The following is a 26,327-nucleotide window of genomic DNA, read 5'->3' on the forward strand; positions in this document are numbered from 1 at the left end:
GAAATGGAGAAAATATCACACAAATGCCACAAACCCAGCAACAACTGTAAATATTAAAAGATAGAGCATACCTTTTGAAATTTATTGTATACTTTATAGTTTTGAACACATACCGAGATAATCCTCGCCTGAGTACCAAATTTGCTTTACTGAGTGGGACAAAACATAAAACTCCAGCAAACTGAAATGTTCAAAATGCTGAGTCTATTGTATTTCTCAAAACAGGTGCAAGTCTTAGGAGCAAGGAGCTGCCATCTACCACAAGCAATGCAGCTCCCAAGAATAGAAAGCAATGAATCATTAGAAATGAAAAGGAGAATATAACGAGAGGGAAAATGACTTATAAATTTTACACATCCAATTTCTAAAGGAGAACAAGATCCTTGAGTAAGAAACTGCGTAGGTCAGGCCAGGCACAGACACCATGGATCCCAAGAAGCTTAATTTGGGAAAAAGGCCTTTTCCCCACAGTGCCTATTTAACTGCCCACCTTTGTTCCCATCACAAAATGCATCCTGCTGCCCTCTTGCAGGAGAGGCACCAGCTGCCCCCACCCCAAACAGGGCTGGCTTGTGGGGGCTGTGAGCCACTGCCATGGAGAGCTGGCTCTGGTCCATGCTGACACCCTAAACCTGAGCTAAGTACACTGCACTGGAGACAAAAGAGCAAAAGCGACAAGGCTTTCTTGTGTGAGCCACAACCTCTGAACTGTGGGTTCCTGGAAAACACCCCAGCTTTGGAGATGACAGCCTGGACCTGCTGCATCTCACTCACTCCTCTACCTGGGCCAACATCCCAAGCTGCATGGAGAGTGTGCATTGACTTTGTTTCGAGAGACATTAGACACATTTCATTGTGTATCAGTAATCACCCATACAGATTTCTTAGATCAGTCCAGCTTTAGCATGTTTTACAACACTAAATTCTTCCGTTTATTCCTCCTTCCTCAGAGCACCCTTAGCCACGGTAGATTTAGTGCTCTGCAGATGCTGCCTGCTTTCAGGAAATGGGATGTGAAGCCATCAGGATGGCTGCAGGATGGCTTCCACACCCTGCGTGCATAACATAGGCACACAGAACAATTTGCTCGTCAAACTGATGAGAATGTAGAGAAATTAGGGAGTGATTTTGTCTTCTGACTCCCTTCCCCAGCATGCACCCACCCCTTTTGCCCTCCATTTTGCAACAGTGAACTGCTCCCAAACCAGTTGTGACAAGGTGAACAAAAACCTTTAGCAGTCTATCGTAAGAGAAATTTAAGATTTAGCACAATTACAGCTTGTACATAATAATCAACACTTGAGCAGAAATTGGACCCTTTCTCCACTCCACTGTGAGAAAATGCTCAAAAATGACCAAGCTTGATGACTGGAGCCACATACACTGGAGGAAGCAAGGCAACATTTAAGCCAAGATTTCTGCCTTCCATTTGTCATATGCCAATTGTACCGACACTCAGTTTACTTTGGCTAATTGTAATACAATGTTCCTGCCAGGACCATCACCATGCCACTCTTCTCTGGCCATCAGCTGTATTCCTGTTCCTCCACTGTACTGCTGGTGTAAAAGCTGCTGACCTATTCCAAGGCCTCATTCTTGGGTACTTTTCAGAGCAGCCAGTGTGCAGATGTGAGGGAGCACACAGGCAGGATGGATGGCACAGCTGAGGCCAGCAGCTTCTTTGCAGCATTTCTGTGCTCGTTTGGCACAACAGTTCAGGAACTGTATTACATGTGCCACTTTCATAGGAAATAAATTTCTACCTGATCAGTTTACATTGGGCACTGAAATATATCCCAAGATGTATAGCCATGATGAGTGGAGGCTGCAGTAACTGAGCTACCATAACCAGATGGCACCAGGCTGTTACAGAGCTTCTTCTCTCAAAAGCAGAGATGAAGTGCATAATGTTGCTTTCATCTATACACCAGCAAAATTTGAAATTCAATCACTTTCCTGACTTAAATGGTTGCAGTCATAAAAGCTCAGAACAGGTTTTAATGTAAAGGTTTGTGAAGTAAAAGCATATTAGAAAACGTAAAACTTTGTGAACTCTTATTTTCTAAAGAAACCTTAGGATGAAAGCGTAATGAATCAGTTTCTGTGATAATAAGTAACTTTTGAATGCTCAAATGGCATGTAATTTTTTACATTCACTCTTTCTCATCATGCCCAAGAGGACACAAAACCATGTGTTTAGCATGAACATTGCTGCAGCCATTACTGAACATCACTTTTTATTGAGGAAAATCAGCATAAAGGGGACACTGCCTGCCCAGTTTTGTTGGGCAAACAAACAGATCCCCAATTTCTGTCAGAGCTGGGGTGGTCCTCCAGAGCCACTTTAGAATTATGGCAACATTGCTAACAAACTTCCATGCATTTTTACACATTAAGTGGTAGAAAACTTTGTCCCAAGAGCAGAACAGGATACTCCATGCTTAAGTGAAAATTGGTTGCCTTCAACTACTTGTAGCCCAGGTCATCACCAATGCCCAATGGTTAAGTAAATTTTCCAGCCTGGAGATGCTCACAGTGCCCAGTGTAGGTTGGTATTCCTGTGTTGACTTACTTTGCTGAGCAGACAGTAGTGAGGAAATAGGAGCAGTCTAATCTGTCCAGGAGCTTACAGAACAAACCACCAGCCTGGGGAATAATACTTCAGTACTTGCCAAGATGCATATAAACCACAGAAATTAGTATTTCCATGCTTACATCCATTGTTATACTTGGTCAGATATAGCTGCATTAGAGAAAAACCTCAACAAAATAAAACCAAAAAAAGGGGGTGGTGAGGTGTGTTTGAATTATTTCTAAAATGTTCTTCTATGTAGACAGATAATATCCCAGAAGCTCTTCCCTCCTAGATGTAAGACCTTCTTTGAGAACTTCCAAAAACAGCTGAAGCCAAAAATAATCCCAGGACATCTCGAGATTCAAGTGCCATGCAACTGAAGCACCAATCCAAACATTAAAATCCATATTCAGGACAAAGCCAATACCTTATCTAATAAATTGATGCAACCAGCAATGAACAGAACCTTCAGTAAACAACACATCAGCTTTTGTGTTTGCTTTAAAAAAGTTAACCAGTCATAGTTACCTCATAGAGAAAGACATTGCAGCCTTCAGAGCTAGGTCACAGGGGTTCTTGCTGCTGATACAGAGCCTTAGGTGATGGTTACAAGAGCTGTGTTGAACAGGAGAGTAAAAGGTATTTTTTTCCCAAAATTAGAAATATACAATTTCCAAAAATGGGAGCAAAAGACAAAAGGTAATGAAAAATACTGCTGAATAAATGTTTAATTAAAAAAATCAGGAATTCAACAGTGCCTAAATCTTTATTTTTCATAACCTACATATTTTTTTCAAATTAGACAGTTTTACATTTTATGACACAAAAGGAAACTTAAATTACTGATAGTTTACATGTAAGCTTGATTCCAGTCTTAATGGAAGAAGAACAAAAACAAAAACCCTCAAAAAGGCTCCCATATTACACTTCTACTTCGTGAATTGGCAGCTGTTAGGTCTCCTTAGAAATCTCGGATTGTCTGCTGCTATTAGTGTAATAGGTTACGAAGCACAAAACCCCTACCTGTAGCTGAAGGAGATACAGAGATAGGTGTGCACCATTACAGTCAGCTGTTGCTCCTGATACACTGCACCACTCTCCAACAAGGGCCTTTCCATGCCAACAGCTCAAGGTTTTAAAGGATAATGCAGCAACATCAAAAATTTGCCACTGCTCGCACATTTCTAAGTGACAGTGTCAAGGGCGGAGGGGGGGACTGATCTGAAATTACATTCAGTTTTGAAAGCAACCTTTTTTTGTTAAATTCCTGGAACAATCTCAGACCCCATTTTGACTTGTTTTCAAAATGAAAAGCATCACCACACAGTTCTAACAGGGTAAAATGCCAATTTTAATTACTGTATCCCTGAACCTTGAGCTCAGCTACTGCTTTTGGGAGGTTTTTCATTTTAAAAGCCATGTTTTAATTCCTCTCTGTATCGTAGCAACAGTCTGCATGCAACTTCACAACTCTACTCCGAAAACTCCATTTTGTCACTGAGTGGGGGGGGAAGAAATCTCAAAGCAAAATACAGTAAGGAGAAGTTGTATTGTATATTACACAGCGATTTGGCGTGTCACTTTTTAAAATAAAAAAAAAAAAGCTATAAAACCACATCAGAGGAAGGTTTAAACTTTAGATGCAACAGACTGTTGCTGGGTAAGCAGTAATTACAGTGTATTGACCTATCACAAATGGCAGCAGAATACATTAGAACAGCACAACACATCCCACTGGTCTCAACAGATCACCTCGGGTACCGGCTGAGCACCAGGACGAGCCGCTCGCAGCCGCTGGAAGGGACCACTTGCCACTGTTTGCAGCTGGTAAAGCCTTTCACTTGCAGCAGACAAACAAAATGAATCATACAGCTGGCCTAAACCATACACAAATCTAGCTACCGCTTTCACTGCTGCTGGGGAAAGGAGAAGGGGATACAAAATCCAATGACAGAAGTAGTTGAGCAGTTTTGGTGATGGTGTCGGGGTCCTATCTCCTCCCACAGCATTCACAAAGTGCGCTTTTTAAACAAGAAAAAAGTCAACAGACTCCACATGCCCTATTTTGACCAATTCTGCAGCATACAACAGGCTGGATTTACAATGCCAACTAGTTACCAATTGATGCTTGTAATAGGAAATTTATCAGGAGTCAATTTCTACAGTTACTTTACAGTTCTATGAACCATGCATTGATACTCTTGAAAGCAGACAAGTAAGCTTCAGTGTATATTTTTGCAGCAGTCAAGTTTTTCCCCAATTAGACTTGATTTTTATTAATGACTTAAAAATTACAGTTTGACTGCTGACATTCATTATTTACATTGCAGAACACTTTTGAATTGGTTAAACTGTTTGGTTTTAAAGGGACTTCAGGAAAACATTTGAGGGCTTTCAAATAAGACTTTCGTTCCATTTCCCTTTTGCAGTGAAGAGGCAGAGTCAGTTCAACACACCAGAATAAAATAAGAAAAAGAAAAAACAACAAATTAAAGTAATATTCAAACCACAACATTTAGTTTATCTACATCCAGCTCAACAGCAACATTTATAATATCAATAATTTTTATCAGATTTTTTTCTTTAGGGTACCTTTTTATATGTTCTGATTATTTACAACTGTACAAGCAAAGCACACACTTCCAAGTGCACATATTTAATACAGTATTGACTATTTGCATTTACAGGTTTTTCAACAATCTGAAAAAGATCAACTGTTTAAGATCTTTAAGGTATATTACAAAAACTGCTGCTAGTTCCTGTACTACAGTATGTTTACCCAGTAAGACCAGTGACAATAGATACATACTGTAACTGAGTAATTCTGTATGCCATTCATGCTAACCCTCCACGGGGTCAGACCTCATTAACTCTAAACTGTCTTGTACAAAAGTTAAGGCAAAGTCATTTTCAAGTTTAAATAAAATTCAAGTCTTTAAATATTGGATGGAAATAATTCTTTAAAAAAATCAGTTGTTTAAATAAACATTTTTGTGGAATAAACTGTACTGTCATAGTCAGCAGGAATGAGTTTTGTCTGAACTTCCTGCAGTTTCAACACTTAAAGAAAAGCTTTAGGCATTTTAAAACAAAAATAATTTATATTCAACTTTATTAGAAACTTGCTAATTTAGTGCATCCTTGTCCTTCAGAAAGCGCATCACTTCTAAAGTAAATAAGTGTGAGAAACCTCATCCCAGAGGTAAATATCAGGGATCTCTTCCTCCACCACACAAAACAAACACCATTATCTCACGTCTTGAAAAATTTAAATCTGTATGCCAATGCTTGTAGTTACAGGAAGATGTCAACACAAGGCTGACTAAGATATGAACTCTTTCAAAGAGCACTTGGGGCAGAGTTTTAAAAAAAGTCTACACAGAGCACAGGGGTAACCAGAATATACAGCGCTGACTCAGTTAACTCCCTTACAAGCACAGGGAAGCTAAGTTTATCACAAGAAGGCTACTCTGCTTTCTCCTGATAACATCCACTAACAGGCTTCACCACCATAGAAGCTCACAGACTTGATTCTTTCTATTCACAATGTGCTTTGTATCTGCAAATTATAACATCAGTTTTATTCTGGAGTGAGAAGATGGTTACTTGCTTGCAGTAAGTCAAAAAAGGAAATATTTCAGAAAGACTGCTATGGTGCCCTGTAGAATTAATTTTCAGTGTGCAAAACATCAAAAAAAGATTAAGTTTTTTAAAAATGCTAGAAACAGCTACTCATTTAACCTAAAAGTGCAAGTTCATTTGCTGACACTTAGTACAGTAGCCCAATAAAAAAAAAATCTTCAAGGTCACATACTAATTTGTAAAATATATCTACTTTCTTGCACTCTACACACTAGCTGCCGTTATCAGTCTTTTGGACACTTTAGATATGTACTTGCAGACCAGTTTATTAAAAATATTGCAGCAGCATGTTTCTGCTTAACAGTTTAGAAAAAACTCACTATACAGAGCTTGCACTCACACAGCCACAGAGAGGCTTAATAAAAAGTTGGTTTTTTTAAAGACAAATATTTTACACCTTGGAAAAAAAAAAAAAAAATCACACTAAGCTTCACCTCCAATTAAGCACCAATCTAAATGTAAGGTTTAGAACAACTATCCAGAAATACCCAGAAAAATAGAATGTTTGTTCAAGAGGGGAAAAAGTATTTCACAGAAAAATAACTTGCAGGCATTGTTACATGCCTTGTATCACTGCAAGCTCCTAACCAGCAACTCATTCTCAGGTATCTTAGTGGGAACATGGGTTTAATTTGTGGGAAACAGACCTCTTCTCAAATCCCTCCCAGGTGTTATTTTCACTGAGGAGATTTTGGAGGGGTACTCTGTTCTTTATTTAAGCGTTTGCCAACGGCTGGAGGGGATGATCTGCGTCCTGACTGTCTCCTCTGGTCTTTGGGTTGTCCAGGATGTGACTTTGCAGGAGGAGGTTCTCTGTTTTTCTCTATTGTTTCTGTGGGCTTTCTTTCTTCTTTCCCACATGCTACAGTGTTTGGCTTCTGTTCTTTCTGGGGTTGCAATGTAGGAGGATCCTTAGTTGTTCTCTGGCAAATTTCCGCATAACTAGGTTTTCGCAGTTCCTGGGAAATCAGAAATAAACAGGAGAGAGTTAAACAAAGCATCTTGAGAGAAAAAAAATACTTTTCTGAACAAAAAAGGATGAAGTCCTTGCCCCAAAAGTCTGCTGCACTTAAATATGCAGATGAGGGCTTGAGTATGAAGTTTACAGAAGCTGTATAGATAATAAAGCTGAAGAAAAGGTAATACGGTAAAATGTAAAACAGTATGCCAGAAAAATGGGGTACTGGCATAGGGAAAAATACCTCCCTTTTAAACTCTAAACCAGCTGAATAATACTCTGGTTTCAATATCAATATATGTATTAATACTTCTACCTCAAGGATACCACCAAGAAAAAGATTCAGATAAGGAGATTTCTTTTGCACTGTTAATTGCATAATTCTATCATGCAAGTAATCATGAAGCCCAATAAGCAAATTTGAAGCTGCTGGACAAATTCTAGGATGCTGAGCTCACATGATAAGGCAGCACTAGGAAGCAATAATTATTCTGTTAAATGCAAACTGGATCATTAAGCAAAAGTGAAGTAATAAAGTCACTTACTATGGCAGCCCCATTGACTTGTACCGATTTACATGCAGTACTCATTGTGGAAGAAGAAAGTCTTTCTGTACTCTGTGTCTCTCTCTGCTGTTTTTCCACAACTTTGGAGTCCCTGTAAGCATCCAGCAGGAAGCAAGGCTCATGAAAAGTGAAACTTCAGGATAGATGAATGGTTTAATAATAGATCTAAAAAGTTTGAGTATGACTGCAAGTAGTTATGGCTATAATTTGCCTAGCACATGATGACTAGCACTGCATTCAAAAATGCTATAAAAAAAAGAAAAAATATATTCTTCTGCAATGTAACACCACCTGTACTTTGTCATGTTCTACTAGCATTTAGTTACTCAGCTGTTTGATTTGCAGGCTCCAAATAAAGTGTTACCAAAAACATTTTTTATGGTATGGACATTAGTACTGCCCACAGGGCCATGGGTTTACTCTCCATGTTTCAAAGCTATCTAAATATAAAACAGTAAGGTATTCATTAAACTTCTACTCACAGAAACTAAACCACGACACTACATTCTCTTCTGCTAAATGGCTATTATGATTGAATCACTATTATGATATTGTTCAGAAATTAAGCTTTATTGCCTTTGCTACAAGTATAACAAAATATTACTTCTTTCATTGATTAAGATTTTAATAGCTATTTACATTGTTCTGTCTGATGAAAGAAAATGCAAATGTGATTCAGAGCAGAATAATTATACCCATGTAATTAAATGCTTACTCAGTAGGCTGGGGTGGCGAAGGAGACCTTTCAAAGGTCCTGGGCAATGTAGAAGAAACTGGTAACGGCTCTCGAGGAATTCCTGATGGAATAGTGTTTGTACTTGCATCCACATTAATGTTCTGAAGGAGGAAAAAAGGCACAGAAGGACAATCAAAATATCCAATTAATATGGTTTGCCTGAAAATTAGCACAACCAGGAAACAATTCAGTATGATTTATACTGGTAAATCGACTATAGGAAGGTACAGAAGGAGCCAATACATATATAGTAATGAATATGTTATTTTTTTCCTTTACATTTATTTAGAAACACAGACAAATAACACACTGTGGTTATTTCCAAATAAGTTATAAACTTCAGGTACCTTTGGAACATATCTGAATGACAAAATCACAAGATCATTAAGGTTAGAGAAGACCTTTAATCAATTGTCACCCTGTCAACTAGACCATAGCACTAAGTGCCACATCTGGTCATTCCTTGAACACTTCCTAGGGTGATGATTCCATCACTTCTCTGGGCGGCATGTTCCAACACTTAGCTTGCCTTTCAGTAAAAAACATTTTTCTTGACTTTCAACCTAAACCTCCCCTGGCACAGCTTGAGGCCATTTCCTCTCGTCCTGTCACTGGCTGCCTGGGAAAAGAGACCAACTCCACCTGGCTACAACCTCTGTGCAGGCAGCTGTAGGAGTGATAAGGTCTCCCCTGAGCCTCCTTTTCCCCAGGTTATACAACCCCAGTTCCCTTAGCTGCTCCTCATGACTTGTGCTTCAGACCCTTCACCAGCTTTGCTGCTCTTCTCTGGACATGCTCCAGCCCCTCAATGTCCTTCTTGTAGTGAGTGGCCCAGAACTGGACACAGGATTCCAGGTACAGCCTCACCAGTGTTAATCACAAAGGGACAATCACTGCCCTGGTCCTGCTGGCCACACTATTGCTGATCCAAGCCAGGATGTCACTGGCCTTCCTGGCTACCTGGACGCACCTGCCTCGTGTTCAGCTGCTGTTGACCAGCACCCCCAGGTCCTTTCCTGCAGGGCCACTTTCCAGCCATTCTGTCCCCAGCCTGTAGCACTGCCTGGGCTTGTTGTAACCCAAATGCGGGATCTGGCACTTGGCCTTATTGAACCTCACACAGTTGGCCTCAGCCCATCAACCCAGACTGTCCAGACCCCTCTGCAGACCTTTCCCTTCTTGCCCTCCGGCACCATCAACACTCCTGCCCAACTCAGTGCTGGCTGTGAACTTAGAGGGTGGTCCCAATCCCCTCATCCAGATGACCAATGAGGTTTTTAAACCAGGCCAGCCACAATACAGAGCCCTAGGGAATGCCACTAGTGACTGGACTTCTTTCCATATGGAAATTTTGCATGCTGGTGACAAATTAGGCTTTGACCTGTTCACATAACCACAGGCAGCCTATGAAGACAAAGTCTCTTAATGCTAAGCACTAAGAACTGTCTTCTTCAAAGCTCTACTTCTGCATCATCCTAATACAATGATTTGCTACCAAGTAAAAGGCTTTTTTCATAGCCCTCAAAAGGTTCTGTTAGTGCCAAGTGATACTGTGCTTCCAGATAAGTGCCAAATAGATTCAAGAGACATATATTAATTTAAATTGCCACAAAATAAGAAAAGACAACTGTGTATCCTGGAAAACATATCTCACATTCATAACCATTTTGTTTGTTTTAAAGGGTGCTATGTTTCTCGTATTGCTTCTGACCTGTCTCATTCTAAAAACTCTAAACCCCAAAGAGACTTAAGTATGCAGAAGGGAAGCAATGGGAGAACACAAGCTCAGAAGGAACAAGACAACCCTCCTTTTCCCCCAGCCAAGCCACCATTCAAAAGGACATAAACCCTAAGACTCTTATGGTCACTGTTAAAAAGGAAAATGGTATTTGATGGTGCTGTTTTAAAATCAGGCAGCAAAGACTACTGCAGTAGATCTAAGCCTGGTTTGATTCAAAGTAAAAGACTGCAAAAGGTAGATGTTTAGAAATAACAGAACAGCTTTTATAGTTTTATTAACTGTAATAGTGTGTGCAAAGGCTTGAAATTGCAAGCTGCTGAGCATTCTGGCCCAAGTGTATCAGAACTTGTAGGTACATAGTTAAATGTGAATAACTTCAAGTCAAGCAGACGTGCTTTTCCTTGCCCTTGATCTGAAAGTGCTGCACTTCCTAGTTACAAAATGGGATGATTATTACCTGCCATTCCCCAGAGCTACATCTAGAAGAGCATCACTAAGCAAAGAGCATAAAGATACGATACTTGCATAACAACTGCTGGAAATTATAGACCTTTAATCCCCTCAGCTTCTGTACATTGGACTTGCCCATCTATATAAAACAAGGGAAACACTGTATAACTCCATGTACCACCACATCAAGTGACATGGAAAAACACTGAGATCAAGGTGAAAAGCAGCCTGTATACATTGGCAAGACTGATATTAGCTCAAACAGCTTTGTAGCAGAACACAATCGTTCTCTGGTACCAGCTGCTGTTATCTTACTCTTTATTTAAATGCCAACAAGGAAAGGTAGCATAATCCCTTTCTTCCACACACTGATATGGAATAACTCCTGTACCCTGGAAAATAAAACTGGTAAATTGAAGGATGCTTTTTAATGTGACAGTGCACTGTAAGTATTATAAAGCCTCAGTGCCTGACTAATATGAAGACTGCCTCTAGAGGAGAGAAGTCCAAGTTCTTTACTGTAAGTATCAGACCTGTAATGGGGGAACAAAGGGTTTTCAGCTGCAGCATTAAAAGCAAGTGCTGGAATTGTACTTAAAACATCAAATACAGTAGTCAAAAACCACAAGTAACAGAGGTAAAATACTTCAAAATTAATAGATCTTAGCAAAGAACAGCCTACCATCTGTAGTACTGATTGACAGTAAGTTAAACACTGCTCTTACCATGGCTCTGAACTGCTTATTTCCCCTAAAAGCAATCGTGGAACATAGTTGCCCCTCCTACCACTTGCAGGAGACAGAGTAAATGGCTTGTCTATACAGTCACTGGCTTGGATGCAGGCTGCCGTGCTGCCTCCCCTGTTCTTTACCAGCAAACACCCTCTACCCACCCCTGACATGTAGGCACCAAAGAAAACATTCTAAACCCAGCCTATTGCAGGAGAAGACATGAGAGATTGTGGTGGTTCACCATGTCGCTTTGCACTGCTAATCCAGAGCTTAACTTCTTCAGTTGTGGTACAGCTAGAAAAACACAAGCTAAATTTGAGCTATCAAAAAAAGCCAATACAGACTTTCATAGCCCAGAGTGTTCCACAGTGCAGAGGGTTATGTGAGTCTTGCTGGAGGAGAACATACTGTCACTCACAGATGGCATGGCAGAGACAGTTCTAAGAATGAGATCTATGAAAAGCTACCGAACATTATTTTCAACTGCATCACTACTACATCTATACAGCAGTGGTTGCCAAGTTATTCTGGTGTATTTTTATCTTTCTGAGCAATATGACAACACTGGGACAGCTGGTTTTGGTAGCAGTTCTTGTTCCAGTTATGATGCCTAGTATATTGAGATTATGTAGGCAGTTTCTTTATTTGAGTGCTTAGAAATTTGTCTCTGTCACTTTAAAGTGTTTTATGTACAGCTCAAAAAGTCCTACTTTCAAGCAGGAGGAAATAATCTATCACATACTTTTCACCTGAGTCTATCAAAAAGCCTGAGGCAGTTATGAGCAGCAAGAGCATATTTTCTGATCTCTGCTATTAACATCTACTTATTATACTGGGGGCCATATTACACACCATTTCAAAGAGAATACCCAACAAATTCTAAGACATAAGTGAAGAATGCAGCAGCACATCATTTGACAGCTGCTAATTTTAAGGACATTTCTTACAATGTAAACCCACAAGAGGTTTGCAATTCTTTGTTTTCCCAACATAAATGAACATCCACTACTCACTCTTTCTTTTGACGTTCCTATTACCACGCTGGACAGTCTGTTTTCAAACAGGTCTTCAGTCTTTAAATTGCCAGCAGCCCCAGGTAATGGAGGAAAGCTAGATAATCCCAATTCAAAGCTGGGAGATGGAGGTTTTGGGGGTGGTGGAGACTGTGTTTGGCCTCTCTGGAATAGAAATATCATGTTGGGGTTGGTGCACTAGATGACAGAAAAGATATGCAACTCTAAATTGTATTTTGCATTAGCAAACCCCTGGAAAAGGCTCCCCCATCTCATTTCCCACAGAGTACCAAGGAACAGATAAATGCTTTTATTTTCCACTGTTGTCCTTAAAGTATTTAATTATTATTTAAATGTCATGGTATATACATCAGCTTTAGGGATACCAGCATAGTAAGAAGTTTTCTCACTGAGAAAACTGTCTGGTCTCTTCCTTGAGGACAGACACACTGACACAAAGGAAAACAGACTGGTTTATGTATCATGATATGGTGAAAATATAATGCCCACTTATGTACAGTTAGTAACAACCTAAATAAAAAGACAGGAGTCAACAAGAATCTTATTTTTAGATTTATGAAGAAAGGGCAAGACAGCACGCCTTGTATGTAGCACAGACAATAACAATTTATATCTAATTAGTATTAATCTATATTGTCCCTGTGAAAAAATACAAAGGTAAATGCCAAAACTACTTTTGAAACAGAGGCTTTCAAACTAAATCTAAGAATAAAATCTATGTCTCAAGCAAAAAAAAACACCTATGTGCTAAATGCAGCTATTTTGCACTACAGAGAGCAGTTCAGGAGTTTAAAGTACCAATGATTAAGATCACTTGTGAGAACTGCTGGTAAGGATTTGTAAATTATATTTACACAGGAAAAGTAAAACTCCTTTGTAATATGCTGTAACTGAAGTTACCAATTAACTTCACCTACATCATGTAAACAAAGAAGTTTTTCTTCAAAGAACTGTTTCTTGACTTTGCTGAGATGATCTCTGCTGCAAAATACCAAATACAAAGCAATCTTTGAAACAGTTCCTATTTTGAAAAGGTAAATACGAGTATATAGTCAAGATAGTGTGAATGTGAGAACAATGCTTCTGAACAAAAAGAACAGATGCAAGACTACCTTTGAGGCCTTTTCACAAACTACATGTAATGTGCAAAGAATTGTGTGTCAAGAGGGAAGTAGGGAAAGAAAAAATACAGAGACAAGAACAACTGCAACTCCCAGCACTGCTACTGACCCAGCATTACCCCCTGGAAGAATGCAATGGAGACTGCAAATCTCCAAAACTGAAGTCAGATGACCTGAGACTACACTTATCCAGCTCAAACTGCAAGAGGAACAACTCGAATTTTTAAAAGTCATTCTTCAAATCATAGCACTTGCTCTTCTTAAACGGGACTGAAGTTCTGCAACAGCAAATGCTTTTATGTTACATTTTAAGTTATACAGTTACATATTACTCTCAAAATACTAAGAGTGGCATTAACATCTTAAATTAGCAGGATGAGGAAGGACTTCAATGAATTTTAAGCTAACTGCATAAAATTTCACAAGTTAACTTCTTGTAGGTTCAGTACTTGGCTTATGTCTATAGCCTCAGAAACAATCTGATCAAAAAGTTTAATACTCTTTCATGCAAAAGTGCATACAACTCCATAATTTTTCCTTTAAAAAGAAAAATCTTAAGAATATACTGGTTTTAGTGGTGTCCTGTGTACACCATCTAATTGCTACACCATTACACAAGAAATAGAATACGGGATTCAATTAATTCCATAATCTAAAGAGGGAAAATTTTAATCTTTTGCTTCCAGGTACACTTCCTTGCAGTAGTGGGTGTGCAGCAGCTCTCACCTCTGCTGGACAGTGTCACTGGACACTACAGACTAAAGAGTCTTGGCCCAGAAGAGACTGGAAGGAACCTGGCTGCACAAGCTGCAATTACAGCCTGGTGCTGACAGAAGGGAATTGTGGTTCTCCAAAGAAATCACATCTACCAGCTTTTACATTCAAAGCTCAAATAATCTTTGCAGTCATCTCCATCAGAAGTGCTGCTCTGTTCAGAGAGGTGTCCAAGGTAATCCTTTTCACTCCAGTCACTCACACCTAACCTGCACATTTCCTTGTTCTTTTAAATACATTAAAAAGTTAGGAAAACTCTAAAAATTCAAGCAGCTCTGGAAAGGCAAAAGGAAGAAGCACTGGGAATCCTACATGCAATCTGGTCTCGCAGCCTCTGGGAAGTTTGATGAGAACTGAAAGCAATCAAAAGGAAGGAATCACTTGCTAAACTTTCCTGCTACTTTATCTAAGTTCACTCAGGCCACTCAACAGCAGGAGCCACAAACACATAAATGCAGTGATTCCAGATCTTTAGGAAAGTGTTATGGCTCATGCAATAGTGTTGCTTTATAATTGTAACATGAATAAGGAAATAACCTGGTTCAACTTCATGAATATGCCCTGTGTGCCAAAAATGAATTGCAAAGAAATGACTGTTTTTATCACATCAAATCTTAAATCCTACAAAAAGTGTTTTTTCTCTTCTACCCCTGGTGCAGCCTTTTCAAGTATCAAGTCTACTTTGGTATTAACCTTGAATTTCAGTATCCCAAAACTACAGTACTTTAATAGTGTTAGCATACCCTTACCAAGTGGCACTTGAAAAGGCATTTAAGAAAATGAACTGGCCACTTCATAATAAACATTTTATAACAAATATGTCTATACATTATGCCACAAGGAGCTATGAAATGTTCTTCACTGTCACCGTGATTGATAATGAAGTATCAAGTGTTTTGAACTTCAGTCGTTTAGCTATTCCTGAATGTGAACACTGGCATGTTGACAAAAATTGAGATGGAAAATTTTTGCTACTGTAAGAATAATTTTAACTTTTCCCTGACTTCTGCATTAATGGAAAGGCTTCTCTGATACCCAAATGCAGTAAACTCACATGACTAATGAGCTGTTGTCTTTAACCAGCTGTGATGTACAACTGCTTCTGCAGTAACTTATGTCACCTCCTACTCCACGTAATATCCACACTATTGCCTTGCTACCCTACTTTTATTAGAGACAAATAAGATCATGAACACTCACTGTAAACTTGTCCTCCCTTTTCTTTCGGTAGCCATATGAGTTTTTCCTATGGGAAAGAATACAGATATGAGAACCTTGCCTACAAATGGATGGAAAGCAGTTAACAAAAACAGGAGAAATTAATTCCAATTGCTATTTTGTCCATCTTCATTCTACACAGGTAATTAAGAAATGTTTTGGGAAAAATTCCTAGCAAGCTGTCATTAAAATAAAGGCATAGATCTTATGCAAGTCAGTGCAAGAATACACTGGTTACAAGTAATTCCTGTGTTAAAAGCATCTCAGTAGAGATTACATGTAAGGATTAGACAAAACATTACAGTATCTAAACAAGGGGGTTAGGAATTTTTGTATACCAATGCAACTTCTCAAATACAGCTAACTATTTTCAATCCAGGTAAGGCTCCTTCAAAACATTTTCAGCACTTTGCCGTCAGCCCTGCTTCAGGTAAAGCTCGTCCAAGCAGCACTGTAAAATTTGCAGAGCATTCTAATTCAGTTTCAATGTATTTTCTAAGTTTGTTTGACTTTTATTATTCTAAATGCATTCAATACTGAAATATCAATATATAAAGTATTGACTATTCCTGTACATTTTTGTAGTCTATAGTCTTAGCAATCTTGTTTCCCGAGTTCTTAATCATACTTTCATCCATTAGTTATAACACAATTTGGTAAATTAGATTTAGAAAAGTATTACAACCCTTGTACAAAATACCCATTTAATTTCACAATGATATAAGTCTAAAATAGGATCATCTGCAAAACACTTAAGTTATCTTCCAATTCAGTAAGTCACTCAGAATGTGATTTACTTGGAGTCATAAATACAGCCATTATCAAAGCTGCACAGTAATTTTATGAAGCACTTATTAGAACTGTATTTATAAATATACCAGTTGTCAGCTCCCCAGGTAGTTGGTTGTGGTTTTTGTTTGGTTGCTTTTAAAACAACACAATAGTTTCCTGTAGCAGTTTTTCCTCTCTCCATACCAATCCATCATCTTTGCTGTAATGTATGCCCAATTTGGTTAAAATTCTGATCCTTCAACTGAAAAAGTTAAGAATGAGCACTGCTAATGTACATTCAGGTGTACAATCTACAATGCTGAACAATGGAATTGGGCATAACTTCTTCAATTAAGTCAAACAAATAATACACAAAACCTTTCTTGCACCAAATGAATAAAGGATAGAGGATTACATCTTACAGATCTCAATCGTTCATCAGTTGCCAACAATGATTTTCATCTGTTAGGAAAGCATGCAAGATTTTAGGTTTGAGGAGAGAATCTGAGTTTAAGGCAGTACTGAGAACAGTAACAATACCACACCTCCATTAAAGAGAGCAGTTTAGAAGCAGCAGTACTTGGCTGCTCAGAGGACAGCCACGGAGCACACGCACCTTCCTCTCCCTAGCCCAGGGGACGAGTCAACGCTGCTCTGTTCCATCCGTCCAGTTCCCACTTCCCTCTTGGTGTAACTGGTGGTGGCACTCTGCACCCGTGTCCTGCTTTGTCCCGGCTGCCGTGTCTGTGGACTCCTGACGCCATTGATTAAACGATCAGCAGAAAAGTTGAATATTGTAGGACTGTCTAGAAGCCCAGGTCCCCTTTCTGCACTGGGTATTGTATGTCGTATATGTGACTTGCTAGGATTCCTATAAATTCAAAAGTCATTTCAACATACGCGCACTATCAGAGATCTTCTGAGGCCTAAGCCTATTCACAGAATTCAGAAGAAGCAAGATCTTCATTCCTTTATCACTTATTTAATTTATAAGAATGATCAACATTCATTGTAACAGGTCATGTGAATTATCAAAATTAACCTTTTCAACTAGACCTTTACTATATGAATAACCCTGCTGATGACATGTCACCTTTTAGAATACTTCAGCTGAATACCCTAAATCACAGAACAGACAAGTTCTCAGCTTTCAGACTGTCCATTTACATTTTGAAACACTACATCCATTAACATCAGAAGCACCATCTGCCCTTTGGCCTCACCTTCGGCACCAGGTTTAGTTTCACAAGTATTCTCAAGTTAGCTGGTGTTACTAAAATAAGCAGATGAAAACCCCATGTGCCAGATAATACAACAGTATTGTTAAAAGATAGATGAACTTGCCTGTTCCTGGGAGGATATTGTCTGAGTGTTGTCAGTGGAGAAGCAGCAGGCTTGAAGGTTGGAGATGTGAATCCATTGATAAATCCAGTATTTGGAAATGGTGTTACCTAAAAAAATGTATTGCATGCTCATCATTATAAACAAACTGAGTATTACTTTTCTTAACCCCGTATTTTATGTCATTCTGTGCAGGACAGTACTCAAAAGATTGTCTCAAACAGCAACAGAACATCTGTCTAGTGCCTTGTATCTAACTTACAAAATTTCTGAAAAAACCCCAAGCTTCTGTTGTCCTGAGAAGTCAGCCACTAGACATATTCAACTTATAGTTCAAGAAGACTGAAAAACATCAAGCCAAAATTCTTGGCTGCAAGTTAAATAGTTTTCCTCCTATTTCACACCATACTACACATGACTTTGGAGTACTGAGACACTACTTTGTCAGAGACTCTAGTCTCCACAGTCTGTAATTGTTTCCTTGTAACTGTATGTGAATTCCTCCCTAAAAAAACCCCAACAACTTCTTTTTAGTTCCTCATTTTACTTCCATGTGACATCTAAATAAAGCTTAAGAGAGTAAGTACATGTTAAGTGGAACTCTGATGCTTTTCAGATCTTACCACCTTATTCTATAAGTGAAACACGGCCTTCTTGTCTGAAGAAACAACATTAGCAAAACATTTTCTCGGGTGGGTGCATCAATGTCTTGTAGTAACAACAAGCCTCAAAACCCGAAGCATGTTCAAAGTAATTTCTCCAACCTCACTAGCACACTTTTGCTTTTTATTTAAATGTGTGAATTTCATTTAAGAAATGTTACTGTTAGCACCAGCAAATGCTTGCTTGTCTTCTCCCCTTGAAAATAACTACAGTGCAGAACAAGACTCTTTCTACATTCTATTAAATGATGAGAAACAGCTGGGATTAAGACTATTTGCTGTAAAGGTACATTTAAACTTGAAAAAGGCTTCTTGTGCAAGTTTTATCACTAATCAATGGAAAACAAAATTTAACACCAAAGCTGTCATATCAAACTACTGCTGGCCTAACCTAGCATGCACGACAGCAAAAGCTACCTCAGGCTTCACCAAAAGGCCATTAAAAAAGGCCTGTAACAAAGCTCCTTGAGGAACAAAGTTTCATCAAAATAATGCTTTGAAGTTAATGCTTTCTGGGTTAAGAGTTACAATATGAATGCTGCAAAATTCCATCAAAGCTAGTAAGCAACCACTGAACCTGAAAAATGAGAAGACACCGAACATTTAAGCGACCCTAACAATATTCAACTCTTCTTTCTTTATAATCATGTTATCCTTTTGGAGGGAAAAAAAAAATTCCCATTTTCCAGTAGTACCAAAAGCATCTCCACAGAAGTCAACTGGTTAAAACATACTTCTTTCTTTCAAATCTCTTTTTTTTCCCCGAACAGGAAAAACTAGATCTTTTCTCAAATACTATTGAGTACATGATGAAGAATGAGGTAGTTTTAGAATTCTGAGGACATGTGTTGCCATATTCAAGTTTCAGGTATGCCCACACTATTGGGATATTCAATCTCAAATTAGAGATGAGAGAAAGTAGGGTTTATGTTGAAGCAGAATAAGACACTTTGCTGTATTTTAACACAAGTCTCTACATGCAAACTGCAACCCTGTCTCATGAAAATAATTGCTGTGTCATGGTTCCTCATGGTCCCTGTTCTCCTCAAGTGATTTCTATTCAAATATAGCTCTTCCTACAAAAGAATCAAGAAACATCACGTTACAGTCATGTATATAAAATGCAGCTAACCAATGACAATACACTGCAAAACAGTGAAAAGCAAAGCGCAGACAGTTGATTTCCTGTTTTGACTAAGAAAAGTATGCCATCTTTAATGCTGGCAAACTCATGTCATCCCCAGAGGATAGGACTAGTAAGCTTTCTTGGATACAAAAAGTTACAGGATAACATCAGGTAGATACACAATATGCTGTGCTTGAACCTGTGGTTTATTAATATATGTCTTCTATACCGCTCCCATCCAGCCCCTTCAGTATCCCAGAGCAAGCCTGTGCAGTAGTCAGTCTTCGTTTATCTACAGGCAGATTCCCATCCATTGCTGTTTAAAAGGACAGCTTTCTCCTGGAATAACACTGCTCACTGTGTTACCTTGTCCCCTCCACATTCTTCATCCCCCCCCCAGAAAGCCTCCCCCTGCAAGGGCTCTGGTTCCCTTCACTGTGTGTGAAGTGTTTAGCATACCAACTTTTTAATTAGCTGTGGTTCTGTACAAAGGATGTTTGCTCAAGTTTGTTCAAGGACACTTTAATCCTCTGCCAAAAAAAACATCTAAAGAACTTCTAATTTTGAACATTGCTCCCCTCATTTCTTTGAGCTGCAAGTAAAGAAGCATCACCAGAGGGGAGAAAGAGGCTCCGGATAGGAAACTTGAGCCTCCCAGTCATTACAAGAAACTGTCAGTGCATTTGAAGGGTAACAAAGGCAAACTAAAAGGGGCCATGGTAATTCCAATGAGACTGTCACAATACCAAAGATGGAAGCAGCATTGCAGGATACATTAGATGTCTCATTAGAGTATTTAAGGATTTATTGCTACAACCCTAGCTTCAGGCCTTACCAACAGCTCTTTTAAAAAAGTAATTCAAAAAGCAATTTAAAAGTGATTTTTGTAATTAGCAAAAGCAATTTTACTTTTCATCACCAAAAGAGACATTACTATTGCACAGAAAATGTTCTGCTTTAAGAATATGCCAAACAGGGCAATTCAGCATGTTAACCTACAACCTAAATTCCTGCTAGAAGATCAAGATAACTTGGTATCTTGACAAGTCTTTACTAAAGAACTGCCTCAAAACCTGAAAGGTTTAAGAAGAGAATCACACTCCAGTTTGAGATCAGACACAATTTTCAAATAATCTGTCTTATATACTGTTGCAAGGATTTTGAAGGACTGTTTTTCAAGAACAATTGGAATCTTAAACTCCCTTCTTCAGGATAGGTATGCTTCTTACACCCCAGTAAGAAAATAATCAGCTTTGAAAAGAATACAACTGTTTCAGAATCAAGAGACTTACCAACGAAGGGTCAAGGTAGCTGTGCGTGGCTGACCAGGTCTGTGGGCCAATTAAGCTGTAGAGTGGGAAGTGCTGCTGGGGGCTGTATACTGGAGGTATGTAAAAGGATGTTGTGTAGCGCTGCTGCGTGTAGAGGTTCATATCCAGAGGTCTATATCCATTCTTTGGCAAAAATGTGTTTATAGCTATTGCCTTTGCTTTTATCCTTGCCTGCAAAGGAGATTAGATTCTTTATTACAGCAGCCCTTCAAATTAAGTCAAAATGGTTCAAATTAGCAGCTCTCAAACTTTTACTGGACACTTATCAGTCACTGCTTTGTCCTTCATGGACAGCAGGAACAGCTGAATGCTTCCCTGCTACCTGATGCTGGGCTGGATATACCACTGCCAGAAATGACAAAAAGGAGAAGTGAAGTAGTATGTGCTACATTTCTAAACCCATCTCCAGGTCAAATGCTGAGATTGGACCACTTAAATTTATATTAGAAATCACAGTGAGCACCACAAAATCCATGAACATACACACACACCCACCATCCCCAACATCATAAACCCCTATTTACCTTAATTGGTTTTCCTTGGAAAGTCTTCACTTCCTCTCTAAGGTATCTGTAAGCCTTTAAAAAAAAGAAAATGGTTAGATTTATCAAATGTAATTTAAATAAAGGAAACTTAAAAGTTTTGACAGGCTAAGCCTAACAATAATTCTTGGAGCGTCTGCTAATGTTACAGTATAGCAAACTCTCATACATCATCTGCATTTAGCAACATTTAACTTATCATTAAGTGCTTCAGTAGCATTAAAACAAGACTCTAACGGTTATGATTGAAGCATTTCAATTTGTCACCCAAAATATCAACACTCTCAGTACAAAAAAATCATAGCTTTAGTCAGGAAACCAGGATATGTGAACAAGATTAAAAAAAACCTTTTAAGTGTTATGTTTAATAGTTACTGAAAATTGGATACTACCTAAGAGGAAGCATTACTGTTTTTACAGTTTGGGGTATTTTTCTTTTTAAGTTGTTATACATTTGCAATAGAGTTTACAACCTGTCAATTCACCCTCCTATCATTCTTATTTATTTTTACATTCTAATATGCTTCAAAAAACAGCGTTACCTGCTGTGCATCAGCTTCCGATTCAAATGTGATGAACCAATTGTCATTATAGGCAAACTCACAGTTGATGAACTTAGGCAAATTGTCTCCTTTGAAAAGTGCTTCAACCTCCTGGGGAAAGGTGGGGGAGGTGAGAGGAGAAGGAAGGAGAGAAGAAAACATCAATGTAAAATGCAAAACTCTGACACTCCGAGAAAGAAAGACAGAAAGCACTGTTGGGCTTACAAAACAATGGAGTAGTTCAGAACACCTGCAGTAGTGTCAGCTCTCTCTGATCTCCCCCCACTGGAAGGAATTCAAACCAGAACTGTCTAAGGCCATACTGCAAGAGAGGTTTAGCTGGGAGCTATTTAGGCCACAGAAGACACTTAAGCTTGTCATCAAGTGCAGAAAGATGTCTATTTCTCCCCTGTCCCCAAAACCATGGAGCCACATGAAATCCCATGCATATGGCACAGGACAGGAAAGTACTGCCTTTCCATCAGAAACCTGCAGGTAAGCTTTAACTCAAATGTCTACAGATTCATGTATTTGAAACAAGGCTTATGTTACCTCAAACATAACTGGGTAGTTTCTCCAGAAAAAAACAAACCCTAGATTTTTAAATTTGTTTTAATTCATTTGCATATTGTTTTGTTTTGTCACAGATTTCAGGTGAGCAGCATTAAAAGGCAACACAACTTGAGAGGCCTTACAGCATCTTGGAATTTTGCTGCTTAAATAAAGCCTGACTCTGCTGTGCCAGAAAACATAGGCTATTAAATCTGGTTAGTTAAGTCTAGATTTTTCCAGCCTGACAAATTTAAACACAATGTATAAAGCATTTCACTGGAGAGAAACTCTTCTGAAAATAAAGACTCATCAGAACAGCGCTGTTGTCAAACATTAAGAGTGAACATCCAGCGCTAATATATCCAACCTGACGAACTGATGAGAGAAAGAAGATGTATGTAAAAAAAAAATCTACAATACTAAAAGTTAGGCAGTATTTGAAAGGCCACATTTCATTTGGAAAGTTAGAAGTAGCCACTATCTTTAAGCTATGTGGATAGCATATATCCAACTTCTTCCCTCCAATTCCTTTTAACATTTTTTTTCATGTTCCTGTTTATTAAGGCCACTTACTTCTTTGTTATCAGTTTCTAAACTGCAGTACTTCTGATTTTTGTATGATGGTTATTGAGAGAAGCAACTCTTGCAGAATCTTTAGTCTTCCTTGTGCAATTAAATAGAAGAGAAACTACAATATATACCCATCATCAAGAATCTGCACTTTATCCTCCTTTTTGAAAATTCAAGATTTTTTAATTGTGACTTCATAATTTTTTCTAATATTTCCATTAGTCATAGCCCCTGCTTCAACAGAGTGGCATTGAGTATCTTTCAAAAAATGAAGTTCTCCAGTCTTGCACTCATTCCACAAGCCAGTGGAGATCCTTAGTGACTTATTGACGCCTCTCACCTCAGCATTATGGAAACATTTACAAAGCTTTAACTACTTTACTTGAACAAGCTTCAAGGTGCAACAGTGGTATTTTCTAGTCGAAGACTTATCTTCTTTCATCTTTGTCTATTTATCCAAGGATCTGAGCACCAAGTGCATATAGGTAAGACAAAGTCCAAGAAAATGATTTATCAAAAGACAAAGACAGCACTATCAGTGTCCCAGCCCTCTGCAGAACTACAGGTTCTACCAGTCTTCCTATGAGCAACATGCTTCTATCAAAAATATTTCTTATCCAAACAAACACAATAAACTAAGTTTAAGTAGTGCTGTTAGAAACTAAGTGTAGTAAAAAATGTGAATTGCTTATTGAAATCTAGAAGACATCTAACTTCCAAGTCCTACGGGCAAAGTGTTCTTTACTGAACAAGGGAACACTTACTTCAATGGGAGTAGATTCAGGTACTTCACGTAAAATCACAATACAGCGATTCTGATTTGGCCGAACTTTTTCCCCCTTTTCATCCACCTGAACTAAAGGCAACGCTAGGAGAGAAAAGACAAGAATGCATTTTAGCTGTCAGCAAACCTAGCAGCTTAGCACTCCGAAAGATGCTGTGAACACAGACTTACAATGTAGAGACTCAAATATTTTTGAACATTAACAGACAATGTTTCTGTTCATAATTTACATGCCTGAAGAGCCCTTTCTAGTTTTTCACAAAACTTGTAGCTCTGGCCAAATTCAATCTGAGCTGAACTTTTCCATTTATAACTGCATTTCTACACACACCGGCAATGCCCTTGTAGCTCTCACCAGGTATTCATCTACTTTCCCATCTCTGGTATGTCTCTCTCTTGTTTTGAGCTGACTCAGAAGCACAGAGTTAAGCCAAGGGGGTCTCTTGATCCACCAACTTCCCTTACCTTTACAGGGGATTAAATATTTTCGTGCTTCCAGGAGAGAACTCCCAGCACTAGTATAGTTAAGTGCCTTTATCCTCCATGGAAACTTCCCACAGAATCCCTCCCAGCAGTGCTCTGAGCAAGCTGAAGTTTGTTCTTGCAAAATCTAAAACCTTAGAAATGCTCAGTGTGCTCAGCACGACCCCAAACGCCACAGTTCTGTGATTGCTGCAGCCAAGGCTTGCACTGGCTGAGACATTACAAAGCAGGTTTTCTTAGTTTCTGAGTAGTGAGTCCAGCAGTGCCTCATTCCTGGTCGGCACATCTAACACTTATATGGGGAAACAGCCCTCTGCACATTCCAGAAACTTGATGGATGACACGAGCTGCTGTATTGTTCTTCCAACAAATATCCAAACCATTGAAATCAACTGTAAGAACTAGGTTTGGCTGACCCAAAGCTCGCTTAAATGACACAAATATTGCTCTGTTGGCCTTATTGTCTTGGTTTAGGTCAGGAGCAGATGCAAAGTGTAAGATTCCCCCTTGGAAACAACTCCCAGGGTCTTGGCCCACAGGTACCCATAGAGCTTCCATGACTGATGCAGTTGATTTCTATACATTCAAGGTTCTCCTTAACAGAGTAAGACTCTTCCATCCTTTTTTCCCCATGTCTTTACAGAACAGTCTAGAGATATCCAACATGATCCTCCAGTCATGTGAGTTGTCCCACTACACCTTACAACTTAAAATTGTCATTTCCTATTTGCACAGATCTTTAATCAATAGCTGGAATACAGAGTAGCTGTGATAAAACTACAGTCCCATAACTGTGATGGTCTAAGATGCTTGGGCTACTTAATGCCATACAGAAAAATAATGGCATTTTACTGCAATACAATATGAAAGAAGAGATGAAAAATTCAGATTAATAGTTCTACACCAATAACCAAAATGCTTTCTAGCAATGAGGAACTTTTACTTACATCTCAGCACTTCAACAATCAAATCCATATCAGTACTGAGTTTCTTGACATGATCAAGGTTTGCTACTGTCATTATTGGCACATACTGATCACTGTCCATCTGTGATATAAGGTACATGTCACTGGCAAGATTTTCTCTGTTGGGAGAAAAAAATAAAAATAGGGAAATGTCACAGATTAACTTTTTCCAATAAACTTGAGACAAAAATTCATCACATGGTAGAAGGCAGATTCCTTCAGCATTTTTACTAATTAATGAAAATCACTGGCTTAAACAAAGCTTGCTAAATGGCTTTAAATTACTCAGTTTTAATTATGTCCAGTAAAAATCACAAAAATTCACCTGATCTGTAACTGCTTTTAACTACTCTCATTTCAAACCCATATATTTGCTAGTTCATGCATTAGGCACAGAGGTTTCAGATAAGCTTTAAGAGGCACATCAACACAACACCCTGAAATCTGTGGGTTACTTTTTCCAAATTCTCATCCTTTCCACTCAGTTTTAAGTAACAACTAAGGAATATATTAACCTACATCCCAAGTTGTTAGTCATCCTCCAGTTTGGTACATGTAGGTAAATACATACCTAGATAAACAGAATTCCAGTGTCTTTTTCAGTAATTCTCGTAAATCTTCCTGACCTTCTGGCTGCAACTGTTCGTTTCCACCTAATAATTAAAATATTTCAGATTAAAAAGTAGCTTTGTTATATTACACAATACCTATTTTAAACAAGCCATCATATCTATTAATGACTACATATCTAGTAAAATATTTTCAAATTCAATAGATGTTCATCGTGTATTAGTTACTAATCGACGAAATTGCACAGCAACATTTTTTATTTAAGACAGAAAAGAGAAACCATGTCTGACATTACTTGTTAACCTCTGTTCCCCAAATACATAAAAATCTGAAGCCCTTTTAGAAGAACAGTTACATGCACATCTCGAAGTAAATACTGAAGTGATCTGGCTTGTATAGATCTGTGCTCCATTCTCAGGAAAGTAACCAGTTTCTAGATGACAAAACCCTGACTAATTGGAACAATGCAATAGAGGCGCTCCACACTTCTGGTATCATTCTAAATTACCAACACATTAATTCAGAGGAGGTTTTCAAAAATC

General features: G+C 38.6%; 1 protein-coding gene across 3 annotated transcripts in view; it reads right to left on the reverse strand.

The window, feature by feature from the left end:
- Positions 1-3,322: 3,322 nt before the first annotated feature.
- Positions 3,323-26,327, reverse strand: part of LARP4B (La ribonucleoprotein 4B) — a 54,516-nt gene continuing 31,511 nt past the window's right edge. For 2 of the 3 annotated variants that reach the window (XM_014872256.2, XM_088159285.1), the window contains 13 exons: positions 25,787-25,868; positions 25,198-25,334; positions 23,748-23,851; positions 21,862-21,972; positions 21,302-21,355; positions 20,739-20,948; positions 17,662-17,768; positions 16,934-17,188; positions 15,529-15,574; positions 12,413-12,577; positions 8,457-8,578; positions 7,721-7,832; positions 3,323-7,176 (listed from right to left, as the gene is read on the reverse strand). In XM_014872256.2, coding sequence (XP_014727742.1) covers positions 6,895-7,176; positions 7,721-7,832; positions 8,457-8,578; positions 12,413-12,577; positions 15,529-15,574; positions 16,934-17,188; positions 17,662-17,768; positions 20,739-20,948; positions 21,302-21,355; positions 21,862-21,972; positions 23,748-23,851; positions 25,198-25,334; positions 25,787-25,868 — 1,787 coding nt within the window. In that variant the 3' untranslated portion in view covers positions 3,323-6,894. The remainder of the gene's footprint in view (positions 7,177-7,720; positions 7,833-8,456; positions 8,579-12,412; positions 12,578-15,528; positions 15,575-16,933; positions 17,189-17,661; positions 17,769-20,738; positions 20,949-21,301; positions 21,356-21,861; positions 21,973-23,747; positions 23,852-25,197; positions 25,335-25,786; positions 25,869-26,327) is intronic. The other variant, XM_014872254.2, reaches the window with a different exon arrangement.

Source organism: Sturnus vulgaris, chromosome 1, assembly GCF_052056855.1.
Source record: "Sturnus vulgaris isolate bStuVul1 chromosome 1, bStuVul1.hap1, whole genome shotgun sequence".
In the NCBI taxonomy this organism is placed as follows: domain Eukaryota; kingdom Metazoa; phylum Chordata; class Aves; order Passeriformes; family Sturnidae; genus Sturnus; species Sturnus vulgaris.